The 26,559-nt window shown below is 45.5% G+C and overlaps 1 protein-coding gene across 2 annotated transcripts in view; it reads left to right on the top strand.

The window, feature by feature from the left end:
• Positions 1-26,559, top strand: part of LOC126210566 (GILT-like protein 1) — a 70,493-nt gene that overhangs the window by 2,766 nt on the left and 41,168 nt on the right. For both annotated transcript variants that reach the window (XR_007540704.1, XM_049939830.1), the window contains exons 2-4: positions 9,418-9,567; positions 17,657-17,830; positions 25,704-25,850. Coding sequence is in view for 1 of the 2 variants with exons in the window: in XM_049939830.1 (XP_049795787.1) it covers positions 9,418-9,567; positions 17,657-17,830; positions 25,704-25,850 (471 nt within the window). In the remaining variant the exon portion in view is untranslated. The remainder of the gene's footprint in view (positions 1-9,417; positions 9,568-17,656; positions 17,831-25,703; positions 25,851-26,559) is intronic.

Here is a 26,559-nt window from a genome sequence, read left to right as displayed (position 1 = left end):
AGCGCGCATTCCACAGACCCCAAACCACCGCCTTTCTTGTTTCGGTGGTGCCAGCTTGTTGGAGGGCAGCGTGGAGGTCCGATGTGTTTTCAGTTGGAAGCTGGTTCTGCCTCGGCGCCAGTAATGGCCGTGTGTTGGTTAGGGGGAGGCCAGCTGATTGCCTGCAGCCAATCCTCAACAAAGAGTTTGGCAGTAATAATGGATGAAAATCTAAATTGGACAGAGCACGTAACTGCAGTGTGCAAATAAGCATCGGCATCCCTTCATGTCCTTCGATCTGAAAAAGAAATTAGTACAAACGCTTATAGTCCCAATCATTGACTACAGCGATATTATCCTAGAAGGCCTCTCTCAGGAAAATTCGCGACGTCTGGAACTGGTCATGAATGCCTGCGTCCGATATACACTCCTGGAAATGGAAAAAAGAACACATTGACACCGGTGTGTCAGACCCACCATACTTGCTCCGGACACTGCGAGAGGGCTGTACAAGCAATGATCACACGCACGGCACAGCGGACACACCAGGAACCGCGGTGTTGGCCGTCGAATGGCGCTAGCTGCGCAGCATTTGTGCACCGCCGCCGTCAGTGTCAGCCAGTTTGCCGTGGCATACGGAGCTCCATCGCAGTCTTTAACACTGGTAGCATGCCGCGACAGCGTGGACGTGAACCGTATGTGCAGTTGACGGACTTTGAGCGAGGGCGTATAGTGGGCATGCGGGAGGCCGGGTGGACGTACCGCCGAATTGCTCAACACGTGGGGCGTGAGGTCTCCACAGTACATCGATGTTGTCGCCAGTGGTCGGCGGAAGGTGCACGTGCCCGTCGACCTGGGACCGGACCGCAGCGACGCACGGATGCACGCCAAGACCGTAGGATCCTACGCAGTGCCGTAGGGGACCGCACCGCCACTTCCCAGCAAATTAGGGACACTGTTGCTCCTGGGGTATCGGCGAGGACCATTCGCAACCGTCTCCATGAAGCTGGGCTACGGTCCAGCACACCGTTAGGCCGTCTTCCGCTCACGCCCCAACATCGTGCAGCCCGCCTCCAGTGGTGTCGCGACAGGCGTGAATGGAGGGACGAATGGAGACGTGTCGTCTTCAGCGATGAGAGTCGCTTCTGCCTTGGTGCGAATGATGGTCGTACGCGTGTTTGGCGCCGTGCAGGTGAGCGCCACAATCAGGACTGCATACGACCGAGGCACACAGGGCCAACACCCGGCATCATGGTGTGGGGAGCGATCTCCTACACTGGCCGCACACCACTGGTGATCGTCGAGGGGACACTGAATAGCGCACGGTACATCCAAACCGACATCGAACCCATCGTTCTACCATTCCTAGACCGGCAAGGGAACTTGCTGTTCCAACAGGACAATGCACGTCCGCATGTATCCCGTGCCACCCAACGTGCTCTAGAAGGTGTAAGTCAACTACCCTGGCCAGCAAGATCTCCGGATCTGTCCCCCATTGAGCATGTTTGGGACTGGATGAAGCGTCGTCTCACGCGGTCTACACGTCCAACACGAACGCTGGTCCAACTGAGGCGCCAGGTGGAAATGGCATGGCAAGCCGTTCCACAGGACTACATCCAGCATCTCTACGATCGTCTCCATGGGAGAATAGCAGCCTGCATTGCTGCGAAAGGTGGATATACACTGTACTAGTGCCGACATTGTGCATGCTCTGTTGCCTGTGTCTATGTGCCTGTGGTTCTGTCAGTGTGATCATGTGATGTATCTGACCCCAGGAATGTGTCAATAAAGTTTCCCCTTCCTGGGACAATGAATTCACGGTGTTCTTATTTCAATTTCCAGGAGTGTATCTGTGACGTTCGACTTTTTGATCACGTTTCACTAGCATATGCAAAATTGTCCTGGCTGCGTGCAGACAAACGCAGATATTTCCATACACTCTGTCTCATCTACTGCCTTATAAATGCACACTGTCCCTCATATCTCTCCTCGTCCCTAACGCTCATGTCGGAACATCATGACAGAAACACACCATCCCATTATAATAAAATCCTCTCTGTTCCACTGCATCGCTTAGTCACCTTCTCCACGTCCTTTACAGTAGCGGGAACCCGACTCTGGAATAACCTCCCTCGTTTTGTTAGAGAACTTAAAAACATGTCCGGCTTCAAAAAACAGTTAATGACGTATCTACTTACGCAACAGTAATGCCTTCCTCTGTACGTGAATGCACTTCACCTCATTACTTCCCTCTTTCCCCCTCCTTAAATCTCCCTTCCCCAAAACTCGCTAAACTAGTAAACATCTACTTTACACACCAAGATATTAATGTACATCTGCAGAAACCTTCATTACTATTGCCAATTTTTCTCATGTTTGTCATCATTATTTGATTTTTTTACTGTTATTATTATTATCATAATCATTATGTATAGCACCTGTTGTAAAAATACTGCCGCATTTACTTTATTAGGTCCTAGTCACTAATCTTTATTCATATTGTCACTAGAGTAATCTAATTTTCTCATTTAAACTATTGTCTTGATGTAACTTTGATGTGTGAAATGCTGCATGTGTGGAACACTGGTCCGATGTAAGAGAGGGCCTGATGGCCCTAATCTGATCAGGCTAAATAAATAAATAAATAAATAAAATCTGTGTGGGTGGTAGACGCACTGGGCCCACACCTGAAGGTATGGTGCGATTTCTCATGACAGCAGGAGACCTGTCGTCGTTATCCAACGCACGCTGACAGCAGACCTGTACCTCAGTCTGGTGAGTAGACCTGTAGTGCTGCCATTCATGGAAAGCACTCCAGAGTGTGTTTTCCAACAGGATCACGCTCAACCACGTACCGCTGTTGTAACGCACGTGCTCTACACAGTGTCGCTTTGGTCTGTTGGATCACCAGATCAGTCCTCAATCGATCACATAAGGGAAATTTTCCGACGACAGCTCCAGTGTCATCCCCAAATCATCGTTATCGTCTCTGTGTTGACTGACCAAATGCAACAGCCAGGGAGTCACACAGACTGACAACCGGTGCTAGTGCAACGCAATGCATATACGTTTGCATGCTTGGAGTCAACATTCCGGCAGTTACAGTCGTTATTAATGTAGTTCTCTCTGGAACTTATACACAGGCGTAGTCGTTGTTCCCTGTCTTGATAGCAGCGCTGAAAGGCTTCAACTGGTAGGGCGTTTAACATATCGGTAACATTGTTTTGAATGTTTACAGAGTCCCAAAATGACTTCCTTTTAAGACATTTTTCAATTTCGGGGTAAGAAAAAAATCACAAGGACTCATATCAGGTGAACAGGGGGGCTGTGGAACAACAAAAAAATTAAATGTGTGTTAAATCTTACGGGACTTACCTGCTAAGGTCATCAGTCCCTAAGCTTACACACTACTTAACCTAAATTATCCTAAGGACGAAGACACACACCCACGCCCGAGGGAAGACTCGAACGTCCGCCGGGACCAGCCGCACAGTTCAAGACTGCAGCGCTTCAGACCGCTCGGCTAATCCCGCGCGTCTGTGGAACAACAGGAATACCTTTTGAGGTAAAAAGTTCCGCGACGGTAGTGGCCGCCTGACATGCGGCGTTGTCATGGTGGAGCATCCACTTGTCAGGAATTTCCGGTCTAACTCGGTTCACCCTTTTCATGAGCGTTTCATGAATACATTTGTAAAAAAACTTGGTTGGCTGTTTGCCCTGGAGGAACAAATTCATTACGCACGTCACCCCTGCTGTCAAAAAATCAAATCAGCATTGTTTTGATCTTTAATTTGATCAGTCGAGCTTTTTTCGGTCGAGGAGATGACTCATTGTTTTACTCGTCAATGTGTCGATTTTTCTCAGGATCGTACCCAAAATGCCAGGATTTGTCACCCGTGATAACACGACTGAACCATTCGCCGTCTCTGGTTATCCTCCCAAAGAGATAAACGCGCACGTTTCTTCGATTGTCCTTTTGCCGAGTTGTCATTTTTTGGCACAAACCTTTCGCTTGTTCAGAACTTCGGTCAGAATGTGGTATACGGTGGAAGTGTTTAACGGGTCGCACATCGTCCTTATTGCTAAACGTCGGTCTGCTCTCTCAAGAGCACGCCCATGGTCGACGTTTCCGTCGGTTCTTGAAGGTGATGGTCTCTCAGCGATGTTCATATTGAACCTGTTCTCGGCCTTCCAAAATTGACTTCTGTCAGCGAAAAACTTGTGTTCTTGACAAGGAATGTTCTCTGTAAGCCTGTTTCAACTTTCGTAAGTCACAATCGCGGATTTCCCAAGTTTAACAGAAAAAATTCGTGACATAACGCTGCTCTAAAATTCCCGTGTTCCATTTTGGTAACACAACTACACATATGGCGCTCTAAAATTCACGTGATGGCCGTACAGAGCTGAAATTTGGTCTGAGCGTCTGGAAGGGATGGACGCACCAGTACACACGAGTAGGACAACACAGTGTTGTCGATCTCGTTACCTCGTACATCGTCAATCCCACGCGGTTTGTATCTAGTTGGATTATTTTGGGGTTAATGGAATCAAAGGAGTATTCTGGTTAGACATTTATGCTCTGCTCAATCATTTAATTAATTCTCGTATGTGACGAGGCATGTGTTCTGAGACGTCATGTTGACCTTACCAGCCTTCCTCTCTATCTGTTGTTGTTACTGTCTTCAATCCAAACACTGCTTTGACGCAGCTCTCCATGCTACTCTATCCTGTACAAGCCTCTTCATCTCTCAGTAACTACTACAGCCTTATGAATCTGTTTAGTGTATTCATCTGTTGGTCTCCCTCTACGATTAACCTTCCCCCCCCCCCTCTTCCTCGCTTCCCTCCAGTACTATATGGGTGATCCTTGATCCCTCAGATTGTGTCCTACCAACAGATCCCTTCTTTTAGTCAGGTTGCACCACAATTTTCTCTTGTCCACAATTCTATTCAGTACCCGCTCATTTATTACGTGATCAACCCATCTCTTCCTCGCATTCTTCTTTCGAAAGCTTCCATTCTCTTCTTGTTCACTTCCATGCATTCACTTGCATGCATTCACTTGCATGCATTCACTTGCATGCATTCTCACTATTCTGTGATTATTCATGGTAGACACAGTGAAATATTTTAGTCGTATTCAGTTCTCTCAGACACTGGTAATAAATATCCCGGTCCCTGCGTGAAAAATTTTCAGACTGTGAAAGGTAAGCTTACATGGTGGCTCTGGAACTAAGCCTGGCCGTCGCAGATTTGTGAAGTGTGTAGACTGAGGTCTCCATTCAGTAATGTGTGCAGGACTCTGTAGCGAGGCCTTCAGCTTCTACAACAGTACGCAGAGATTTTGTTGATGTGCTACATAATTATTCATTTACTTTGGTGACATATTGTCAGTGCTAGACAGTTTCCATATTAAGGTGTTGTGGTTACATTCAGGATAAATCATCCCATTTCAGGGTGTTTAGTTACGAACTGACCACATCAACAACCTGTAATTTCGATAGCGTTTCAAGAGCAATTTCATTCAGTTTGCTGTTCCGTTAGACAAGCTATGGCTGCCAGTTTCTCCTGGCAAGGATTTCTTGTAAGTGTGTTCTACTGTGATTATTTCTTTTGCGTAACTTCGAAGTTGGATAGATTTACAAAACTGCTTATTGGATCATGACCATTGATACAACAAGACATAGTTTCAATAAATCAGGGCTGTTGCATAAGTTAGTAGCGTTTTTCCAAAACTTTAATAAATGCAAGAGATAAACATAACGCAGACTTCAGCCATCAATACACTATTGGCCAACAAAATTGCTACACCAAGAATAAATGCAGATCATAAACGGGTATTCATTGGACAAATATATTATACTAGAAGTGACATGTGATAATATTTTCACGCAGTTTGGGTGCATAGATACTGAAAATCAGTACCCAGAACAACCACCTCTGGCCGTAATAACGGCCTTCATACACCTGGGCATGACTCAAACAGAGCTTGCATGGCGTGTACAGGTACAGCTGCCCATGCAGCTTCAACACGATACCACAGTTCATCAATATTAGTGAGGCGTATTATGACGAGCCAGTTGCTCGGCTACCATTGACCAGACGTTTTCAATTGGTGAGAGATCTGGAGAATGTGCTGGTCAGGGCAGCAGTCGAACATTTTCTGTATCCAGAAAGGCCCGTACAGGACCTGCAACATGTGGTCGTGCATTATCCTGCTGAAATGTAGGGTTTCGCAGGGATCGAATGAAGGGTAGAGCCACGGGTCGTAACACATATGAAATGTAACGTCCACTGTTCGAAGTGCCGTCAACGCGAACAAGAGGTGACCGAGACGTCTAACCAATGGCACCCCATACCATCACGCCGGGTGATACGCCAGTATGGCGATGACGAATACACGCTTCCAGTGTTCGTTCACCGCGGTGTCTTCAAACACGGATGTGACCATCATGATGCTGTAAACAGAACCTGGATTTATCCGAAAAAATGACGTTCTGCCAATCGTGCGCGCAGGTTCGTCGTTGAGTACACAATCACAGGCGCTCCTGTCTGTGATGCAGCGTCAAGTGTAACCGCAGCCACGGTCTGCGAGCTGATAGTCCATGCTGCTGCAAACGTTGTCGAACTGTTCGTGCAGATGGTTGTTGTCTTGCAAACGTCCCCATCTGTTGACTCAGGGATCGAGACGTGGCTGCACGATCCGTTACATCCATGGGGACAAGATGCCTGTCATCTCGACTGCTAGTGATACGAGGCCGTTGGGATCCAGCACGGCGTTCCGTATTACCCTCCTGAACCCACCGGTTCCATATTCTGCTAACAGTCACTGGACTTCTACCAACGCGAGCAGCAATGTCGCGATACGATAAACCGCAATCGCCATAGGCTACAATCCGATCTTTATCAAAGTCGGAAACGTGATGGTACGCATTTCTCCTCCTTACACGAGGCATCGCAACAACATTTCACCAGGCAATGCCGGTCAACTGCTGTTTGTGTATGAGAAATCGGTTGGAACCTTTCCTCATGTTAGCACGTTGTAGGTGTCGCCATCGGCGCAAACTTTGTGTGAATGCTCTGAAAAGCTAATCATTTGCGTATCACAGGATCTTCTTCCTGTCGGTTAAGTTTCGCGTCTGCAGCACGTCGTGGTGTAGCAATTTTAATGGCCAGTAGTGTAATATATTCTACTTCACTATTTTTAATATTGTTATAACTCTGTGGGAACTTTTCAATTCCGCGACTGTAGAAATCACGTGGTTTTGAGGGGAACAATTCCTCGAGGCATATTCGGAGCGCTTTTTCATCCTGAAAGGAAGTTCTTTGAAGGTTGTTCGATACAAAGCGGAAATGGGGATACTCTGAGGGCACAAGTGAATGAGGTGGATGCGGAATGACTCCCAAACCGACTCCTGTACAGTGTTTATTGTCAATAAAGCAGAACGCTTATCGTGAAGTTGCATCACTTCACGCAGTCTTGCTGACAGTTGTTCTTGGACTGCGTCTTCGGTACGTCTCAGCTGTTATGTCGGTAGTGACGTCACACCTTGCTGAAGCAATTCGCAGGATACCGCTCCGTCGCTCTGCTACGGCATGCAGAACATTATCTTTTGTGTACGCACGCAGGTCTGTGTGTGGGGAGCTGACGCTTCGTTTGCGTTCAACCGTTTCTTTATTTTCCCAGTGTTAGCATAAAGACACTGTTTCTTCTCACTAGTAACGATGCAGTATTGGGATCGTCGGTATTGTTCACAAGCCAATTAAGATGCAAGCAGAGATGCGCACAGGGCCACCCGCTGAATTTCGTGATTTTGGCTTAGGGCGTGCAAACCCATATAACCTATTTCTGAACATTCCCCAGTGCATGCAAATCTCGCACGATGGTGGAATGACCTCAGTTCATCACATTTGCCAGTTCTCGTGTACACTGACATTGATCATTGAGGATTAAAGCGTTTAAACGGTCTTTATCATACCCCAAATGTCTTCCTGAACAAGATGGGTCACTAATGTCAAAACGATTCGCCTTAAAATGAGAAAACCATTCTTTTCCGTGCTGTGTCCAGTGACATTATCCCGATACACAGGGCACAAATATTTCTAGCTGCCTCCTCTGGTGCCAGCCCCCTACTGAACTGAAGCAGGGGAATGTTACGTCAGAAATGTTCCGATTTCTCCAGTCGTCGCTCCATTTTCTAGCGTCCACGGCTCCTCTCAGTGTCTCCAATATTTAAAGTATGTTATCAACAGTGAAACATCCCCTTAGAAAAATTAATGAATCACTGTGCTGATGAACCTCTTACGTTATTTGATTTCCAAAGAGCTGAGCAGAACTCAACGTACTCAGACATTTCTCTCTTTACTTATTCTGATCAACACTAAACTGACACAGAATATTTTTAGAGCAACGCAGTCTGACTTTCAATAATCCCTACAAAAGAATCGCCCTGACTAACAATAACCTATAACTTTCATCAATTACTTCCGTCACACAAATCTTCATTACTCGAACTACTGCAATACAGCGAGCGACAATACTGCTAGCTAAATAAAGGATTCTAACTACTGAGCCACTAACTACTGATAGGCATAGTTAGAAAATTAAAGATTTTGGTGGCCGAGCGGTTCTAGGCACTACATGCTGGAACCGCGCAACCGCTACGGTCGCAGGTTCGAATCCTGCTTTGGGCATGGATGTGTGTGATGTCCTTAGGTTAGTTAGGTTTAAGTAGTTCTAGGGGACTGATGACCTCAGAAGATAAGTCCCATAGTGCTCAGAGCCATTTGAACCATTTTTTGAAAGATTTTGATAGAGAACAAACAATCTATTTACCTTAATAATGTTCAAAAGTCATCATTATATATCAGTTCATGATATCCAGCATTACAAACTTCCTTTTCTGGGGGACGCACCTCCAGATCGTCCGCTCTGAAAACTCTCTCCCCGCATCCACCACTGCTGGCGGCTCACCTCCAACTGCGCAACGCTACGCGCTGTTCACATCCAACTGCCCAACACTACAATAGCGAACATTACAACAATGCAAACCAGCCACAGACTTCACACAGCACAGTCAGTGATTTTCATACAGAGCGCTACGTGGCGTTACCAACATAAAAACCTAAACAGTCTACTTACAACAGATAACTACATATAAAAAATGGCACTCGATAAATAAACCTATAGCAACCGGAATGCCAACAGTGAAAACAAAAATGTTACTACCTTATGCACCAACCTAATACGTATGTCAGCAGATCAATACGTAACACACGAGGCACGTAACAAGTTTCATTTTTTTTCACGTTTAGAGGAAGGTGCTAATAAAGTAACTGACATCTCTTTGCTGGCCTTTGATTGCTGTCTGGAAACCGTTACACCGTCCTTCAGCGTTGCTGTTGTTGCTATTCTGTCACTGCCTTTTTTTTTTCCAGGGCGTGGACTGCGAGCCGGTGTTGGCGACCGTCTACTACGAGGCCAAGTGCCCCTACTCACGTGACTTCGTGGTCCAGCAGCTGCTGCCCGCCGTCCTGAGAGACCCGGAGCTGGTCCGGCCAGTGCTCGTGCCTTTCGGGAAGGCGAACGTGAGTCTCAGCTCCTCTCCAACTTACTTACGTTGCTGCCGACATTTGGCACAGCATGTGAATGTTGTTACGGCACGTGCGTTTGTTCAGCACTAAAAAAAAGCACTCCGTCTTCAGGCCACAAGTGGCCCATCGGGACCATCCGACCGCCGTGTCATCCTAAGATGAGGATGCGGATAGGAGGGGCGTGTGGTCAGCACACCGCTCTCCCGGTCGTTACGATGGTTTTCTTTGACCGAAGCCACTACTATTCGGTCGAGTAGTTCCTCAGTTGGCTTCACGAGGGTTTGTTCAGCGACTGCACTTTATAAACATCGCCGCCGCAGCGGTGTCGTCGAAGTCTCCGTTCATGCGCAAGTTCTGTACAGGGGGCGGACTAAAATATGGCAGCGCGTTACCCTGTCTGTAGGAAAACTATTGGCATTCAAAACAGCTTCTCAGAATGAATATATACAGGTAACGTATATCATTCTCCTCGGGTCTGCAGCCGGATCGTGAAGTCATATTGACACAGTGTTTCGGCAGTGCATCTGGCCACCATCATCACGTGAGTAACGTGGTGCACCAACTACCGCAACTGAATTAGTCAAACTGCGAGCGGCGGCTCCGTTGTACGCCGCGTAAGGCCAACAGCGCGTCCGCAAGAAATCGTCGTTAACTGCCCTCTAGCAGAAGTGAACATATACCTCCCCAGTGGAGGAAACTGCCAAAGGCGGCAAATCACTATAAAAAACTATTCTGATGGCCGAATCAAAGACCACTGATTTTTAATGTATCATAAAACGGGGCTCCAAATCTCACTTAAATGCTAACCATTGTTTCTAAGGTTGTCAGATAGTCGAACTGCAGTGGATGCTTTTCAAAGACAATTGCAATAGCGATACGTGGGGGGCAACCGTTTCTCTCTCTTGATGCAACATTTTGAATCCCTCGGTAAGTGGTGCTTGTAAATAATTAAATTATATATATATATATATATATATATATATATATATATATATATATATATATATATATATGATTATTTATATTATATTGGTTTTTTTATATAATTTTTGTTGAAGTGAATTGAGATAGATGAAAATATTTAAAAATAAGTGAATATATTGAAACCATGATAAGGTGGCATGGGACATATACTTTGAGAATTTCGTCACCGTAGGAAGGAGGTTCGTGGGCCACGTTATTTCTGAGCTAAAATGAGATAAATACTGAAAATACTGTTTACATATAATGTTGAAATTTTAGGATAATGGATTAAACAAATAATGAAATAACAATAGCGTTAATCATAACTGTAATTACTGAAGTGCACTATGCTACTTACACTGGGAATACAATATTAATCACTAGTGATATGTTGATTATCCGCACGTCGGTATCTTGTCCGTGCACAGTGGACATTACCTTATATAATTACTAGTATGCGCGAGTATGCGCCTTGCAGTACGCAGTGACTTTTTATAAAATTAAAGAGTTTAAATTAGAGCGGCCAGTCTAACGCGCGAGGCTCTTCCTCGACTCCATTCCAGAACAGATAACAGAAGAAGTAATTAACAAAAGACTAGACACCCTTTCTGTGTCTCACCAGCGATCACATGCGACGGCGCACAAGATAACTTGCATTGACTTTCATGCTTTGTTAAACAGGGTTCTCTGATTAAAAAAAAAATAGATTTACACACTATGGCTAAAAATGTGCCTTTAAACGCTCTGCCACCGCAGGTTTCTGAGGCTGAAACAAACGTGTGTGGCTTTGGTAGTCAACACATCGAACCTGGATGGTATGAACTGTTTGACCAGCGCACACTCCGCTGCAGGGTGAAAATGTCATTCTGGAAACATCCCCCAGGCTGTGGCTAAGCCTAGTCTCCGTAATATCCATTCTTTCAGTAGTGCTAGTTCTGCAAGGTTCGCAGGAGAGCTCCTGTAAAGTTTGGAAGGTAGGAGGCGAGGTACTGGCAGAAGTAAAGCTGTGGGGACGGGGCGTGAGTCGTGCTTGGGTAGCTTAGTTGGTAGAGCACTTGCCGGCGAAAGGCAAAGGTCGCCAGTTCGAGTCTCAGTCCGGCACACAGTTTTATTCTGCCAGGAAGTTTGATATCAGTGCACACTACGCTGCAGAGAGAAAATCTCATTCTGTTTGACCAGTATAAGTTTTCACACAATGCCAGGCGATTTTGTACACACCGGGAGTCATCAAGCCCAAGTAATTCGTTACTGAGCCAAGGAACGCTCTAATCTTGGCTGGCGGCGGAAAACACTTTTGACCTCATCCTGGCATCAAGTTTACGATGGAGGTTGAAAGGGATGGAAAACTTCAGTTTGTAGATGTCTTGGCTTACAGAAAGTATGATAGGTCACTGAGATATACTGTTTATCGAAAGCCCACGCACACGGACCGTTGCTTGCATGCGTCGAGCTGTTATCCATCGTTCGGGGACTTTGGCAAGAAAAGCTAATGCCATTTCAAACGCAGAAAACTTCACACAAGAGCTGGATCACCTTAAAGTTGTGTCCAAGCAGAATGGCCATACAGTTTCTAGTTTGGGCCTTCGCAGGAACCATTGGTAGATGGATGTTAATCGGTGACTTTTCTACCTTTTACGAGGAGCATACCTTCGAAAATAGGCAGAGTTTTAAAAAGATATGTCTTTTTCGGCCGCGAGGCCAAATTAGAGCGCTCCTTGGCTCAGTAAAGGATGACTGGGGATTGAAGAAGCCCTGTGTGTACCTCCTGCCATTGTGGGAAAGCTTACATTGGTGAGACAACTCGAACCACTGAGGACCGATGTGTTGAGAACCATCACTACACCACTTTGTTTCAGCCTGAGAAACGTGCAGTGGCAGAGCACTGTCTTACCGAGGGGCGCAAAAAGATGCACGAACAGACGCAAAGGTGTGCGTCTCGCTATTGGAAATGTTTTTTAAAAGAATGCACTGAAAATTCCGCTATCTGTCAATCTTAATAACAAAGACAAGGTTTACGCAGCAAATAAGATTTGAAACCCTATTATATCAAACATTAAAAATAATAAAGGTCAGCCATCAGAATAGTATTTGATAGTGATGAAACATCCCCGTGGAAAAATTAGTGAATTACTGTGCTGATAAACCTCTTTCGGTATTTGATTTTGAAACAGCTGAGCAGAACTGAACGTACTCAGAAATTTCTCTTTTTACTTATTCTGATCAGCACTAAACTGACGCACAATATTTTTTTTAGCGCAACGCAATCTGACTTTCATTAATCCCTACAATAGAATGGTCTTGACTATCAATGACCTATACCTTTCATGAATCACTTACCTCACAAAAATCTTCGTTACTCAAACTACTGCAATACAGCGAGCGCCACTACTGCCAGCTAAATAAAAGATTCTAACTACTGAAGGCACTAACTACTGACAGGCATAGTTCGCAAATGAAAGATTTTGATAGAGAACAAACAATGCATTTACCTTCATAGTGTTCAAAAGTCATCATATATATACCAGTTCATGATATACAATATTACAAATTTACTCTCTCTGATGGACACACGTCCAGATCCTCCGCTCTCAAAACACCGCCATCTCTCTCCCCACATCCACCACTGCTGGCGGCTCACCTTCAACTGCGCATCGCTACGCGCTGTTCACATCCAACTGCCCAACACTACAATAGCGAATATTCCAACAAGGCACAGACTGCACACAGCACAGTCAGTGATTTTCATACAGAGCGCTACGTGGCGTTACCAACATAAAAACCTAAACAGTCTACTTACAGTGATTTAGCGATTACTCCAGTTTCCACCCCATAGGTTCATTAGTGCTAGAGGGCCGTTAACGACGGTTTCTCGCGCTCCCGCTGTCGGCGTTAGGCGGCACATGAAAGACAGCCGCCGTTCTCAGTCTGAATAATTCAGTTTCGGGGAGTTCGTGCCACTGCCTATTCACCTGAAGATCGCGGCCAGGTGGACTGCCGAAACAATATTTCAAGATGGTTTCATGGTCCGGCTGCAGAACCGAACAGATTGTTATCAGTTATTATGCCGGGAAAGACAACATAACAGGTCATGTACATTTTTCAAGCGAATCTTATGCTGCTCTCTTATTGCAAAATGATAGCTGGTTCAGGTAATGTTGATGAAGGTGGACAGTGATCACGCTCCACAGAAGACCGCAGATGCTCAACAGTGTTGAGATCTGCTGACGGTGGTCGCCACGGGAGACGCGACAATTCACCCCCGTGCCCACATAACGAGTCCTGTCGTCTTGGAACCCAGCGTCACCATTGGGAAAACAAACATCATACCATGGGTGCAGCGAAAATGGCGACAGCAGTCCCTGGCAGTAGTACGACCCTGCAGAGTAGCCACGGCGCTGCCCGCATCACCACCGAACCCCTGACGTCGTTCACTCTTGCGACGTAAACTCGACCAGAAATTGGAAACAGTGAGCAACGAGGCTCATCCGACCACACGACTTTCTTTCAAAGTCCAACTTTTGGTGTTCCGGCACCACGTTTCCCTCGCGCGCCCATTTGCATCACTGATGATTGGTTTTGGAATACCAGCTACCAGCTCCCCTAGCAAGTGCAACAGTCACTCATTTTCAGCTGTTGTCCTCGTCATTTTTCGTCCCAGTCACCTGTAACGACAGTCCGCTACAATCACTCAACACACACTCTTCAGTTGAAACTTCCGGGCTGAGAGGCCGTGGTCGATGTATAAAATTTCCACCTGACGTTTCGCCTCCATCTGCAGGAGACACCTGATGTCGTCGGGCTACAGCCACTGAGGCTCCAGGTACTCTCGCTTTTATGGAGCGCACAGAGGGCACCACCATTGGTCACGTGATGCCGACGGTATGCCTATCTTTGGAAGGCGTCATCATTCTCGATTAAGAGTAATCGACTGTCATTCTGCTGGCGCAACGTCGACATCCATATTTTGTCCAACTTTAAAACTTCCTCTTTTCTATTAAAATTGTTCTCGTGTTTGTGAATTTCGAGTTCTGGGCCAGATATTTTGATAAGGTATGACGGTCGTAGTTGTTGTATGGTTCGTCCACAGATCTTTTCACAGGAGCACGACTACTCTACTAACCTTTTGCCTGACGTCATTTTCACTTTTCTTTTAAACCGAGAGTACACCACTGAAGATGGTCATGATGAACTGGAAACTTGACAAACGTCATCCTCCCCGGAAAATGGCATCGGGAATATTAAAGGCAGACTTACGATAGTGAAGGTGATACCCTATCTGGACCAAACTGCGTAAGAGGCTGCTGCCCCTACTTACACCCATTTATGGCTAGAGGGCGACTCGTTCGACAACTGAGTTTCTCAATTACGTGTCGTGAGTCCGTGAAATAAAGAGGGCACTAGTGTTTCTGGTATTATTTTGGACGAATGTGATCGCGCACTGAACCGTGATTTATTGTCAAAGAATATTCTTAAGAATTTATTTTATTTATTAGCGATTCATCAAGAACACTAACACATTTCATCACATTATGAAAGCATGGAAGTAGTTGCCAGGAGTAACTGATGAAATCATAACCAAATTCCTTTTAACAAATGGGAATTTTATTCAGTTTAATAGTGCCTAAAAGCAGGTTTAAAATTATAATCAGAAAGCACCCTCTAAATATCAAAGTTACAAATTACTCAGAGGCAGAAAGAAACAAGTTTTGACTGACTGAGCTTTCGGGCAGAGAACCTTGCCACTCCCTTTTGAAACGGCCATAGTTAGGACCGCTCACAACAGCCCCTGAAAGACTACACTGTTGCAAAAATGCAACACACCAGATAACTTTAAACTAAGAGTTGTAACAATTTACACAAGCACACAAACTATGCACCCCCCGTAGGAGGAATAGAAATGATACAAAACACTAACAATTAAAATATTAACCTTGCCACCGAAGGTGCAACTTGATTTTAGCTTCTGAGAAAGGCATTACGGTGAAAGGGTGGCAACTTTATATACTAAAATGATCATTTAAATAAAAGCCCATGAAATCAAATCTTATATAAAATTCGGAGTAGGTATTAAAGTCCATGGAGAAGAAATGAAAACGTTGAGGTTCGCCGATGACATTATAATTCTGTCAGAGACAGCAGAGGACTTGGAAGAGCAGTTGAACGGAATGGACAGTGTCTTGAAAGGAGGATATAAGATGAACATCAACAAAAGCAAAACGAGGATAATGGAATGTAGTCGAATTAAGTCGGGTGATGCTGTGGGAATTAGATTAGGAAATGAGACACTTAAAGTAGTAAAGGAGTTTTGCTATTTGGGGAGCAAAATAATTGATGATGGTCGAAGTAGAGAGGATATAAAATGTAGACTGGCAACGGCAAGGAAAGCGTTTCTGAAGAAGAAAAATTTAACATCGAGTATAGAAGTGTGAGGAAGTCCTTTCTGAAAGTATTTGTATGGAGTGTAGCCATGTATGGAAGTGAAACATGGACGATAAATAGTTTAGACAAGAAGAGAATAGAAGCTTTTGAAATGTGGTGCTACAGAAGAATGCTGAAGGTTAGATGGGTAGATCACAAATTAATGAGGAGGTATTGACTAGAATTGGGGAGAAGAGGAGTTTGTGGCAAAACTTGAAGAAGGGACCGGTTGGTAGGACATGTTCTGAGGCATCAAGGAATCACAAATTTAGCATTGGAGGGCAGCGTGGAGGGTAAAAATCGTAGAGGGAGACCAAGAGATGAATACACTAAGTAGATTCACAAGGATGTATGTTGCAGTAAGTACTGGGAGATGAAGAAGCTTGCACAGGATAGAGTAGCATGGAGAGCTGCATCAAACCAGTCTCAGGACTGAAGACAACAACAACAACATATAAAATTCTACAAGGTTGGCCAAACAATAGTTAAGATGCTCTACAGTGCACAGATACCGCCTATCAAGATCGTAGGCAATAATATCAAAGTTTCCAAATATCAAAACATATTTCAGGTACTAGGCCGTTACACTCCAAGCAATAAATTCGTTAACACACCAAATCTGACAAAAACGACAGAGGCAGCTACTGACGTACGGTAGATTGATAGGGAGATTACCGAACAACCCGAACCGCAGGCTGCTCTAACCTGCTCCTACTCCACAAGGAAAAAAACGGACCACCCAATTCATAAATAACCACCTTCCCGAGGGTGGGAAAACGGAGAATAATGGTGGGACGACCCCAAAGCAAAACGGCTGGTGGCCTCACCAAGAAACCAAGTAGAATTTAACAAGAGTAAATCAAACATATCACCAATCACTTAACTTCTAATAAACTGCGATTTCTCGAGAAGACCTGGCGCAGCACCCCCAAATCGCTATCCCAAACCGTCCTCTGAGCCGCTTCAAGGCCCGCCTATCTCTCGTGTCACGGCGTCGCAGCTCGCACCGGCCAGACCGATGTCGTGGGTTGGCTCCTGTTGCTCTCGTGTCGGCAGCGAAGCCACTACCCCTCGCTATACTGCGCGGCCCACTGGACTCACGTGGCGACCTCACATGCGCCGACGCTCAAGGTGGACAAGTCATCTTGTGTCTCAGTGTGCGACCGACCAACCGACCGATCCAACCGCCAATGACCATTGCCTGAGCAAACTCGAGCAGAATGGCGGCCTAACGCGCAGACTCAGATGCAGGAACTAAGCCCCGACCGGACGACCACTCGCTGATTCTCTTACTGGCGGAGTGGAAAGGCTCTCATTTTGCCGGCTTTAAAAGTTGATCCGAACGACAGACACACTAACACTCCGGACGACAGACAGACACTAACTGCCTAACAAATACGGACGAGAGACTGACCCAGACTGACCCCAGACTGACCGACTGGCGAGCTCATAGCGCCCCTTAAATGCACGTTAACAGGCAACCTTTCCCCTTTCCCACCAGAGGGAGACACCAAAGCTGCGATTGCCACAGCGGCGCCACCGCCAGAAACGGAGGGCGACTGCTTCACACTCCGCACTGCGGCGTGCTCTTCAGAACAGCAATTTTTACCACGGCTCACGCACTGTCTTCACCCTCCTCTTGTTTTCGGACAACCTCGTCTGTGGGTGCGGCTCCACGCGTGCAGCTCGCTCTGGTTTCCAGGTAACTGCGACCCCAGAGGGCTACGACTTCACGTGCCAGCATGGACCGTCCGAGTGCCTGGGGAACCGGCTGCACGCCTGCGGCATCGCCCTGGCCTCCAGTCGCACGCTGCAGGTCTCGTATGCAGCCTGCCTCATCAGCAACTACACCGACGTCCAGGCCGCCGCCCAAGAGGTACGTCCGTTCAGAAATTATTCAAAATGATTTCGGGCTTGCAGCCGGTCGTCGTTAGCTTCCAGCCACGATATTTCGACTGAACAACTGCCAGCCATCCTCAGGTGAGCCATCGAAGAATGACAAAGACGCCTTTTTTTTCTTTTCTTTATTGTGATTTCATTTCCCTGCCCCATATGGGCAGGGGAGGGCTGTCAGCGGCACAATCCGCCGCTCTTCAGCCGAGAGACACGACAACTAAAACAAGAATAAAATGATACATACATAAGGAGATAAAAAAGGGGGACATAAAACAGAGTAAGGGGAGAAAATGGAGGTAAAAAGACATGGACATGTAGACGTTCATGGGGAACAGTTAAAAAAAAGTCACCAGAAAGTTAAAAAACACAGTTGGCGATTCTTGAAACACAGAGAAGACACTGAATGCGAATGCACAGGTTAAAAGTTGGCCACAGTATTAAAAACACTCCGAAACAACACACTTAAAACCCACTTCGAGCACACACGACGAGGAGTAAAACTACCAGGTGGGACCTGCCGAGGGAAAGGTCAGACAGGATGGAAAAGGAGGGGAGAGCATGGGGCAGCTGAGGAAGCGGCGGGATGAAGAGAGGAGGGGCAACCGTGGGTTCACGAAGAGACAGGAGACACGTGGGGCGGGAGAGGAAAAGGGAAGACAGGACAGGAGGGAGCGCAGAGACACTGAAAGGAGGCACAAGAGATGGAGGGGGAGTAGGAGGGGAAAGCCGCTCAGGAGGAGGGAGGGGGAGGAGAGGGAGCCCTGAGGAGGAGGCAGGAAGAGGAGGTTAGAGTTGGTAGGAAGGGTAGATGTCAGGGCGAAGCTCATCATCCGGGAGGGGTAGATGGTGGAAGTTGCGTTGGGAAAGGAGATGGAGGGTGTGGAGATGGAGAGAGGGAGGGACACAACGGTAAAGGCTGGGCAACTGGTTGGGAATGGAGAGGAAGGGAGACACCAGGGGGTGAGGGGGATCAAGGCTGCGGACAATATATAGTGTGCGGATGTGTTCAAGGAAAAGGAGAAGGTGGGGGAAGGGGATGAGGTCGTAGAGGATGCGCGTGGGGGACGGAAGGCGGATGCGGAAGGCGAGGCGGAGTGCATGGCGTTCGAGGGCTTTATAGAACCGGGGAGGAGCGGAAATCCAAGCGATGCTGGCATAACAAAGGATGGGGCGGACAAGACGCCCTCCGTTCCGCAATATATAGCGTGCAGCGAGTATTCCGCGCATGCGTCAAAATCGTATTGACAGACGAACCACACCGCCCGCCGGCAGCGCCCTCGCTGGTAGAACTGCAGAACTCAGCTGTCTTCGGCATTGTCAATTGCCTCAGCCATCGGAGTACTCTGACGTCTTCGTTTGGAGCATATAAAACTCCTGTCTGCTACTGCTGTACCATAACCTTAAAGTTGGAGGCAGGTCGTGAAATAAAAACTATCTTGTTAAAGAAATTATGGTATAAAGCAACAGAGCAGTGTTACCCTCTGAGAGGAATTTTGTTAAGTTGACCGTGTTGTACCTAACGGAGGTGGCTTATCGGAAGTGAAAGTCAGAATTACGTAAATATTCCAACAGTAACAAATAATGTTTTACCTAGCTACACTGTTTAAAGAATAATGAAAACGGGCGCCTGCCTAACTAGGCAAGAAAAAAATTAACGTTCTTGTTTAAGAAAACAAGTATGAGTAACTTAAACGGACAAACACAAGCTATATTTTGCCACACGCGAGTGCAATGAACTCTGGCACCGGCATACGTTCACGTTAAAAAAAATGCTAACAGTTATAAGATAACATGGCTATTTGGATAATGGCAACAGAAAACGACATATACTTTTGCCTTCAAGGCTTGTTCAAACTGAATGGTCTCAATAATATTACTATCAATATTGACTGTAGAATCATAAAATAGGCATAGGTTCAATATTACTTTTCAAACATTTTCCTATCTTATAAAAAAAATATAAATGTAGTTCACTGCAAAATTATGAACTGGTCATAAGTTAAGTCTCTCTCTCAGCTAAATACATTCCTATTTAGAATTAAAGTTAAATGTCCCCTTTCATTAACAAAAAATTTCTCATTGAATTTTGAATACAAGAAGTTACTGTTTTCGTAGATAGTGGTCGTTCTATTAATTGTTATTTAGTATGAGCACAATAGACAAACTATAGATCCTGTTACAACATTAATATGCATTTTCAATACACAAAAGAAACCAGTGCTTAGCAAGCATGAGTATATAACTTTCCACAACAGCAGTTCTGCACTTGTAAGATACAGACTCACCTTGTGCGATTTACCACAGGCAGCAGTGTGATCATTTACTAAGCAAAACTTTATAAGCCTCAGTCTTAAGAACTTTTAATTTTGAAGTTGGCAACAACATATTAATAAGCAGTTTTAATAGGATAATTATTTTCAGCAGGCATCATTTACTTTAACTCAATCTCTTGCCACATTAACTTTCTGTTTGTTATGTTCAAGAGGCACTAATTAGCAAAACACTGGGCTTTAATGTTCTTTCAGTAAGGACATTCGGTAATCACTTTAGTTCAAACGGAGAGCAACTTGAGAGATGTTATGATAAGGAAAAAAAATGAAGGTAGGTGGATAAATTCAGTTATAAATTACCTTGTATTTGAGCACTCTAACACATCCAATAAGCTGGTCCTTCACTGTACATCATTATAGTATTCCGTTACAGTGATTGCGCAATGTGGTGGCGATTGCATGTTGGTAGGTGGATTTGCAGGCAGAATTGCTGGACTCTGTCATTTCTTGGTGGCGATGATAGATACCAATTTCAGAAAAATTCCAGCTCTTCATCCATGCATCCGAGGCATTGTAAAGCGTCAGGAAAAGCCTCTCTCGAAACCAGCACAATAAAGAACTTTTTACATGGGCAGTTCACAAAAAAAAAAAAAAAAGGTTCTAATGGCTCTGAGCACTATGCGACTTAACTTCTGAGGTCATCAGTCGCCTAGAACTTAGAACTAATTAAACCTAACTAACCTAAGGACATCACACACATCCATGCCCGAGGCAGGATTCGAACCTGCGACCGTAGTGGTCGCTCGGATCCAGACTGCAGCGCCTACAACCGCACGGCCACTCCGGCCGGCGGTAGTTCACAGTTTGGTAGCTCGTCCCCGACTGCCTCTTGTTCCACCTTTTCTACCTAGGCCAACCACAATTTGCGCACGCTACACAGTTCCGTTCCCGAGGGGAACAAAATAACTAAGAATCCTAAGTGAAGGTCAGCAGTTTACATAACAGCAAATAATCATTTTAAACAAAACATATCATTTGCACATATAGGTAGCTCTAAACAAAATTATTTAAAGAAATTCCAAATATATAGTAAGTTCTGTCTCCCTCCAACTGGGACAAATAATTTAAATGACAGATATACTGCATTGCATAGAATCAAACCATGACATCAAAGTTTTAACAAAGAAAGGAGTATACAATTTTTGTTATCGTTTCAAACACATTTACAGAAGCTCAACGATGTAACATTAAGTAAAACAAAAGGCAAAATAAATCAGTAGAACATTAGAGCTATGGTGTTACAAGCAGATCTTAGAGATGACGGGTTTCCACGCATTATCTAGCTGGTAGCCACTGTCACGGTTCATAAGATTGTCTGTCATGCGAATTTCCACTGATTCTTTTACGACGGAGTCCCAAAAGGATGTTGCTGTGGCCAAAATTGTTGTCTTGTCATACCCCATTGAGTGTTCAGTGGAAATGCAATGCTCAGCAATTGCAGACTTGCTAGGTTGCAAAAGGCGAGTACAGCGTTGATGTTCAGTGCAACGTTCTTCCACTGTTCGCAATGTCTGTCCTATATATGACATGCCACACTGACAAGGTATTTTATAAATTCCCGCCTTCCGCATTACCAGATCGTCTTTCACTGATCCCAGCAGGTCGGAAATCTTCTATGGTGGACGCAAAATCACTTTCACTTCGAAACCGTGGAGGATTCTTGCAATTTTGAAGGAAATGTTGCCAACAAAGGGAAGAAAAGCTAAAGATTTAGTAGGCGTGCTTTCCTCTTTTTCCACACCCTGATTCTTTGGGTTAATTGCATGTGCCTTGCTAATTTTCCGGGTAGAATATCCATTCTCTTTGAAAACCCTCTTCAGGTGGGCAAGCTCTTCAGGCAAAGTATCTGCCTCTGACACTACATGAGCTCTGTATACAACTGTTTTAAGTACACTCATTGTTTGCGATGGGTTACGAAAAGCTGCAACACGAGTCACGTGCCGAGCACATTTTTTAATATTCGACGATCAGTGATGCTGTCGTATAAATACACTGAAGAGCCAAAGAAACTGCTGCCGGCACGCGTATTCAAATACTGACATTTGCAAACGGGCAGAATACGGCGCTGCGGTCGGCAACGCCTATATGAGACAACAAGTGTCCGGCGCAGTTGTTAGATCGGTTACTGCTGCTACAATGGCAGGTTATCAAGATTTAAATGAGCTTGAAGGTGCCGTTATAGTCGGCGCACGGGCGGTGGGACACAGCATGTCCGAGGTAGCAGTGGTTGGTTGGTTTTTGGGGAAGGAGACCAGACAGCGTGGTCATCGGTCTCATCGGATTAGCGAAGGATGGGGAAGGAAGTCGGCCGTGCCCTTTCAGAGGAACCATCCCGGCATTTGCCTGGAGTGATTTAGGGAAATCACGGAAAACCTAAATCAGGATGACCGGACGCGGGATTGAACCGTCGTCCTCCCGAATGCGAGTCCAGTGTCTAACCACTGCGCCACCTCGCTCGGTAGCAGTGAAGCGGGGATTTTCCCGAACGACCATTTCACGAGTGTACCGTGAATATCAGGAATCCGGCAAAACATCGAATCTCCGACATCGCTGCGGCCGGAGAAATATCCTGAAAGAACGGAACGAACGACTACTGAAGAGAGAGAAGTGCAACCCTTCTGAAAATTGCCGCAGATTCCAATGCTGGGCCATCAACACGTGTCAGCGTGCGAACCATTAAACGAAACATCATCGATATGGGCTTCCGGAGCCGAAGGCCCCCTCGTCTACCCTTAATAACTGCACGACACAAACCATTACCCCTCGCCTGAGCCCGTCAACACAGACATTGGACTGTTGATGACTGGAAATATTTTGCCTGGTCGGACGAATCTCGTTTCCGATTCTATCGAGCGGATGCACGTTTACGGTATGGAGACAACCTCATGAACCCACAGACCCTGCATGTGAGCAGGGGACTGTTCAAGCTGGTGGAGGCTCTGTAATGGTGTAGGACATATGCAGTTGGAGTAATGTGGGATTCGTGAGAGGTCTAGATACAGCATCCCGTCTTACCACCTGCATCCATCCATGTCCACTGTGCATCCCGACGGACTTTGGCAATTGCAGCGGGACAAATCGACACTACACACGTCAGAATTGCTACAGAGTGGCTCCAGGAACACTCTTCTGAGTTTAAACACTTCCGCTGGCCACCAAACTCCCCAGACGTGAACGTTATCGAGCATATGTGTGATGGCTTGCGGCGTGCTGTTCAGACCTCCACCGTCACGTGCTCTTACGGATTTATGGACAGCCTTGCAAGATTTGTGGTGTCAGTTTCCTCCAGCCCTACGTCACACACTAGTCGATTCAGTGCCACGTCGTGTTGCATCACTTCTGTGGGCTTGCGGGGGCCCTGTAGGATATTAAGCAGGTGTACCAGTTTCTTTGGGTCTTCAGTGTATATCCTCCACGTTATTCTGTACGCACGGTGGGGGAGTGGGTAAGCGGTCCTATGGCGAGATCTGACAAATCTCAGACCTATTGCTAGTTTTGGGTCACAGTTATTCCAGCCGAATAATGCTGCAAGTGCTAACTGAAGTGTTGTACAATCTGGGGTAAACTCAACTACGCGTGACCATACGCTGCTGCATGGTCGATTACTCTATGGAGTTACAGTTTTTATACACAGCGCATGCAAAATGTAAAATACAGAAGTACTAACAGCCAAACATTATTTATTGAAATGGCGGATGTAGTACATGTGACCTAAAGTACAGAATCACTGATCTTTTGTATGGTGTGGCAGAATCCAACGTCATAATATATTAAATGCACTGCCAAAAGTGCATGGTAAGGATAAACAATCATATGACGTCAAAAATTCACCATATCGTAGTAGACTGGACCGCTAATAGCAACGTTTATGGCTTATACTAGTGAGCGCACACGATCTGCACAACAGCATAGACAAGATGTAACATACTGATAAACTATTAGCAAAGCAACACACAGCAACCGTATAAGACAGGTAGAGGAGTAAAAAACAAGTACTATACACCATTACAAGGTAAGATGCTAATAAATTATTAGGCGTGACGGGGGAAAAAGGAGGGGGGGAGGGGAAGAGGGGTGCTGGTGGAAAGGAAGGGAGGGAGGGAGGGTATGTTGTTGTGAGGGGGGAAGAAAATATACGAAATCCAAACAAAGGCTTTTATACCAACGGTCAGTGTATGCTAATAACTGAAATACTCTAAAATTCTCAAATTTGGATACCGACAGGTGAGTACTACATGTAACCAAGGCATCGTGAGACATAGCATAAAAATGTGATACGTAAGTTATAATAAATAAAAACATTTAGTGCCAGCATGCGAAGAAAAAAGGAAAAACAAACCACAATGGAGGGAGTACTGAAGGCTGATGGTGGTGGGGTAGGGGGAGGGGTGATGGTAGGGGATAGAAGGGAGCGGAGGGGATGAAGCATAGCTCCGAACGTTGTTGCCTCTTTCTACCACATATCTGAAATATTGTGCTGTCTTATTGTTATTCATAATAAAGTCTGCGCCAACCTTTACGGTGCTGTAATATCCCATAGCCATTGCCGTACCGCCACCTTGTGTTAAAATTTGTGTACTTTGTACACAGCGCCGTCGGCGGGCATGGGTAGTCCATAAGCCTAGGGACCGATGACCTCAGCTGTTTGGTCCCATAGTCCTTAAAAAAAAAAAAAAAAAAAAAAAAACAAAAAAAAAATTACACAGCTCAGGATTCTTGTTCAGCCTGTTCATGTTGGTTACGTTAATATCATGTGACTATCAGGTTCACACTGGTTACGTTCGTTGCCAGGGTCTATGGTTCAAATAGCTCTAAGCACCACGGGACTTAACATCTAAGGTCATCAGTCCGCTGGACTTAGAACTACTTAAACCTAACTGACCTAAGGACATCACACACATCCATGCCCGAGGCAGGATTCGAACCTGCGAACGTAGCAGCAGCGCGGGTCCGGACTAAAGCGCCTAGAACCGCTCGGCCACAGCGCACGGTCAGGGTGTATGCCTTACGTTTCACTTCGCGTACTGGTTTTGTAACTGATTTTCTTTTATTTTACTTCATGTGTAGTTTTATATGTAATGCTCTAGTTTTGACAGGTTATCCGATCATGGCACACGCCAAAACGCTTCATTTTGGATCAATGAAGTCATTTTGTGTTCAGTTAATGACTTACTGCCTTGCGACCTGCTCAGCTTTCTAAAGACTACATTATGTGCTACAGCTTCATCTACCTTCTGCTGACGGAGTTACGCACATCCAAGCGGTTCCAAGAACGTCGTGTGCGTAAATACAGTGAGCCCCTACAGTTCCTTCTGAAGAGTACACAGTAATTTTCAGTTCTGCTGATGTATTTACTCCTGCGTTGTATGTACTGAAGTTAAGTTTATGCTTTTTTTTTTAAAAAAAGTAGTCTAATAGCGCACAGTCGTCTTGCAGTGGTTGCTGAGTAGCTGCGTACTTGCACACCCACTTCAGTTTCTCATTATAATATTTTTACTGACATACTTTTTTTTCTTCTTACAGTGTGCCGACGAGTTGGGCCTGCCGTTCTCAACCATTTCCGAGTGCGCAAACGGTACAGCTGGTAGCGAACTGATGAGGGCGTACGGGAACACCACGAAAGACTTGAGTCCTCCGCTGACAAGTGTACCGACAGTCACACTGAACGGGGTGAGTCGAACAAAGTACAACACGCTCTGTTCCAGTAGCACTCTACGTAAAGAGAAAGGCGTTCCTTACATCATTGTTGCTATTAACACCGGCGTTTAGTAAGGCTAACAAAGTTGCCCGTCAAATTCATTCGAGATAGCACAAAAATGTTCTTATTCCTTAACACTTCTTCTCCTTAACTCTTACTATTATTTTTTCCATCAGTCTTCAAATCCACATCTCAGACGACTTCAGTCTTTACTTTCTTCTCGTCGAGGTTTCAGCGCTGTGCAAAACCACTCCATACTTACAGTATTTAAACGATATATTTCCTCACTGCCTGTACCGCATTCCACACCCCAGCTTCTCCTTCCTGTTCAATTCTTTTCTTGACCACCGCAATTATACTTTCTTTTTGTGGTTGTATGATATCCTACTTTATTTAGGTGATTATGTATTTGAAATTGTTTCCTTGTTCAGTTGTCTCCGTTCATAATTTTCCTCTGTTTTTTTTTTTTTTCTAAATATTCTCATCCACTGATTACACAGTACAGAAGAAAATTCAATTTTGGGCGACCTGATCCCACATGATACCCTGCACTCTCCCCTCCCTCCCCCCCCCCCCCATACACACACACGTCCACGCAGTGACACACATACACACACACAGATAGAGAGAGAGAGAGAGAGAGAGAGAGAGAGAGAGAGAGAGAGACAGTATGTAATGGCT

This window comes from Schistocerca nitens, chromosome 10 (genome assembly GCF_023898315.1).
Source record: "Schistocerca nitens isolate TAMUIC-IGC-003100 chromosome 10, iqSchNite1.1, whole genome shotgun sequence".
Classification (NCBI taxonomy): domain Eukaryota; kingdom Metazoa; phylum Arthropoda; class Insecta; order Orthoptera; family Acrididae; genus Schistocerca; species Schistocerca nitens.
The sequence above is the reverse complement of the archived record's forward strand: the minus strand, read 5'-3'. Positions and strand labels throughout refer to the sequence as shown.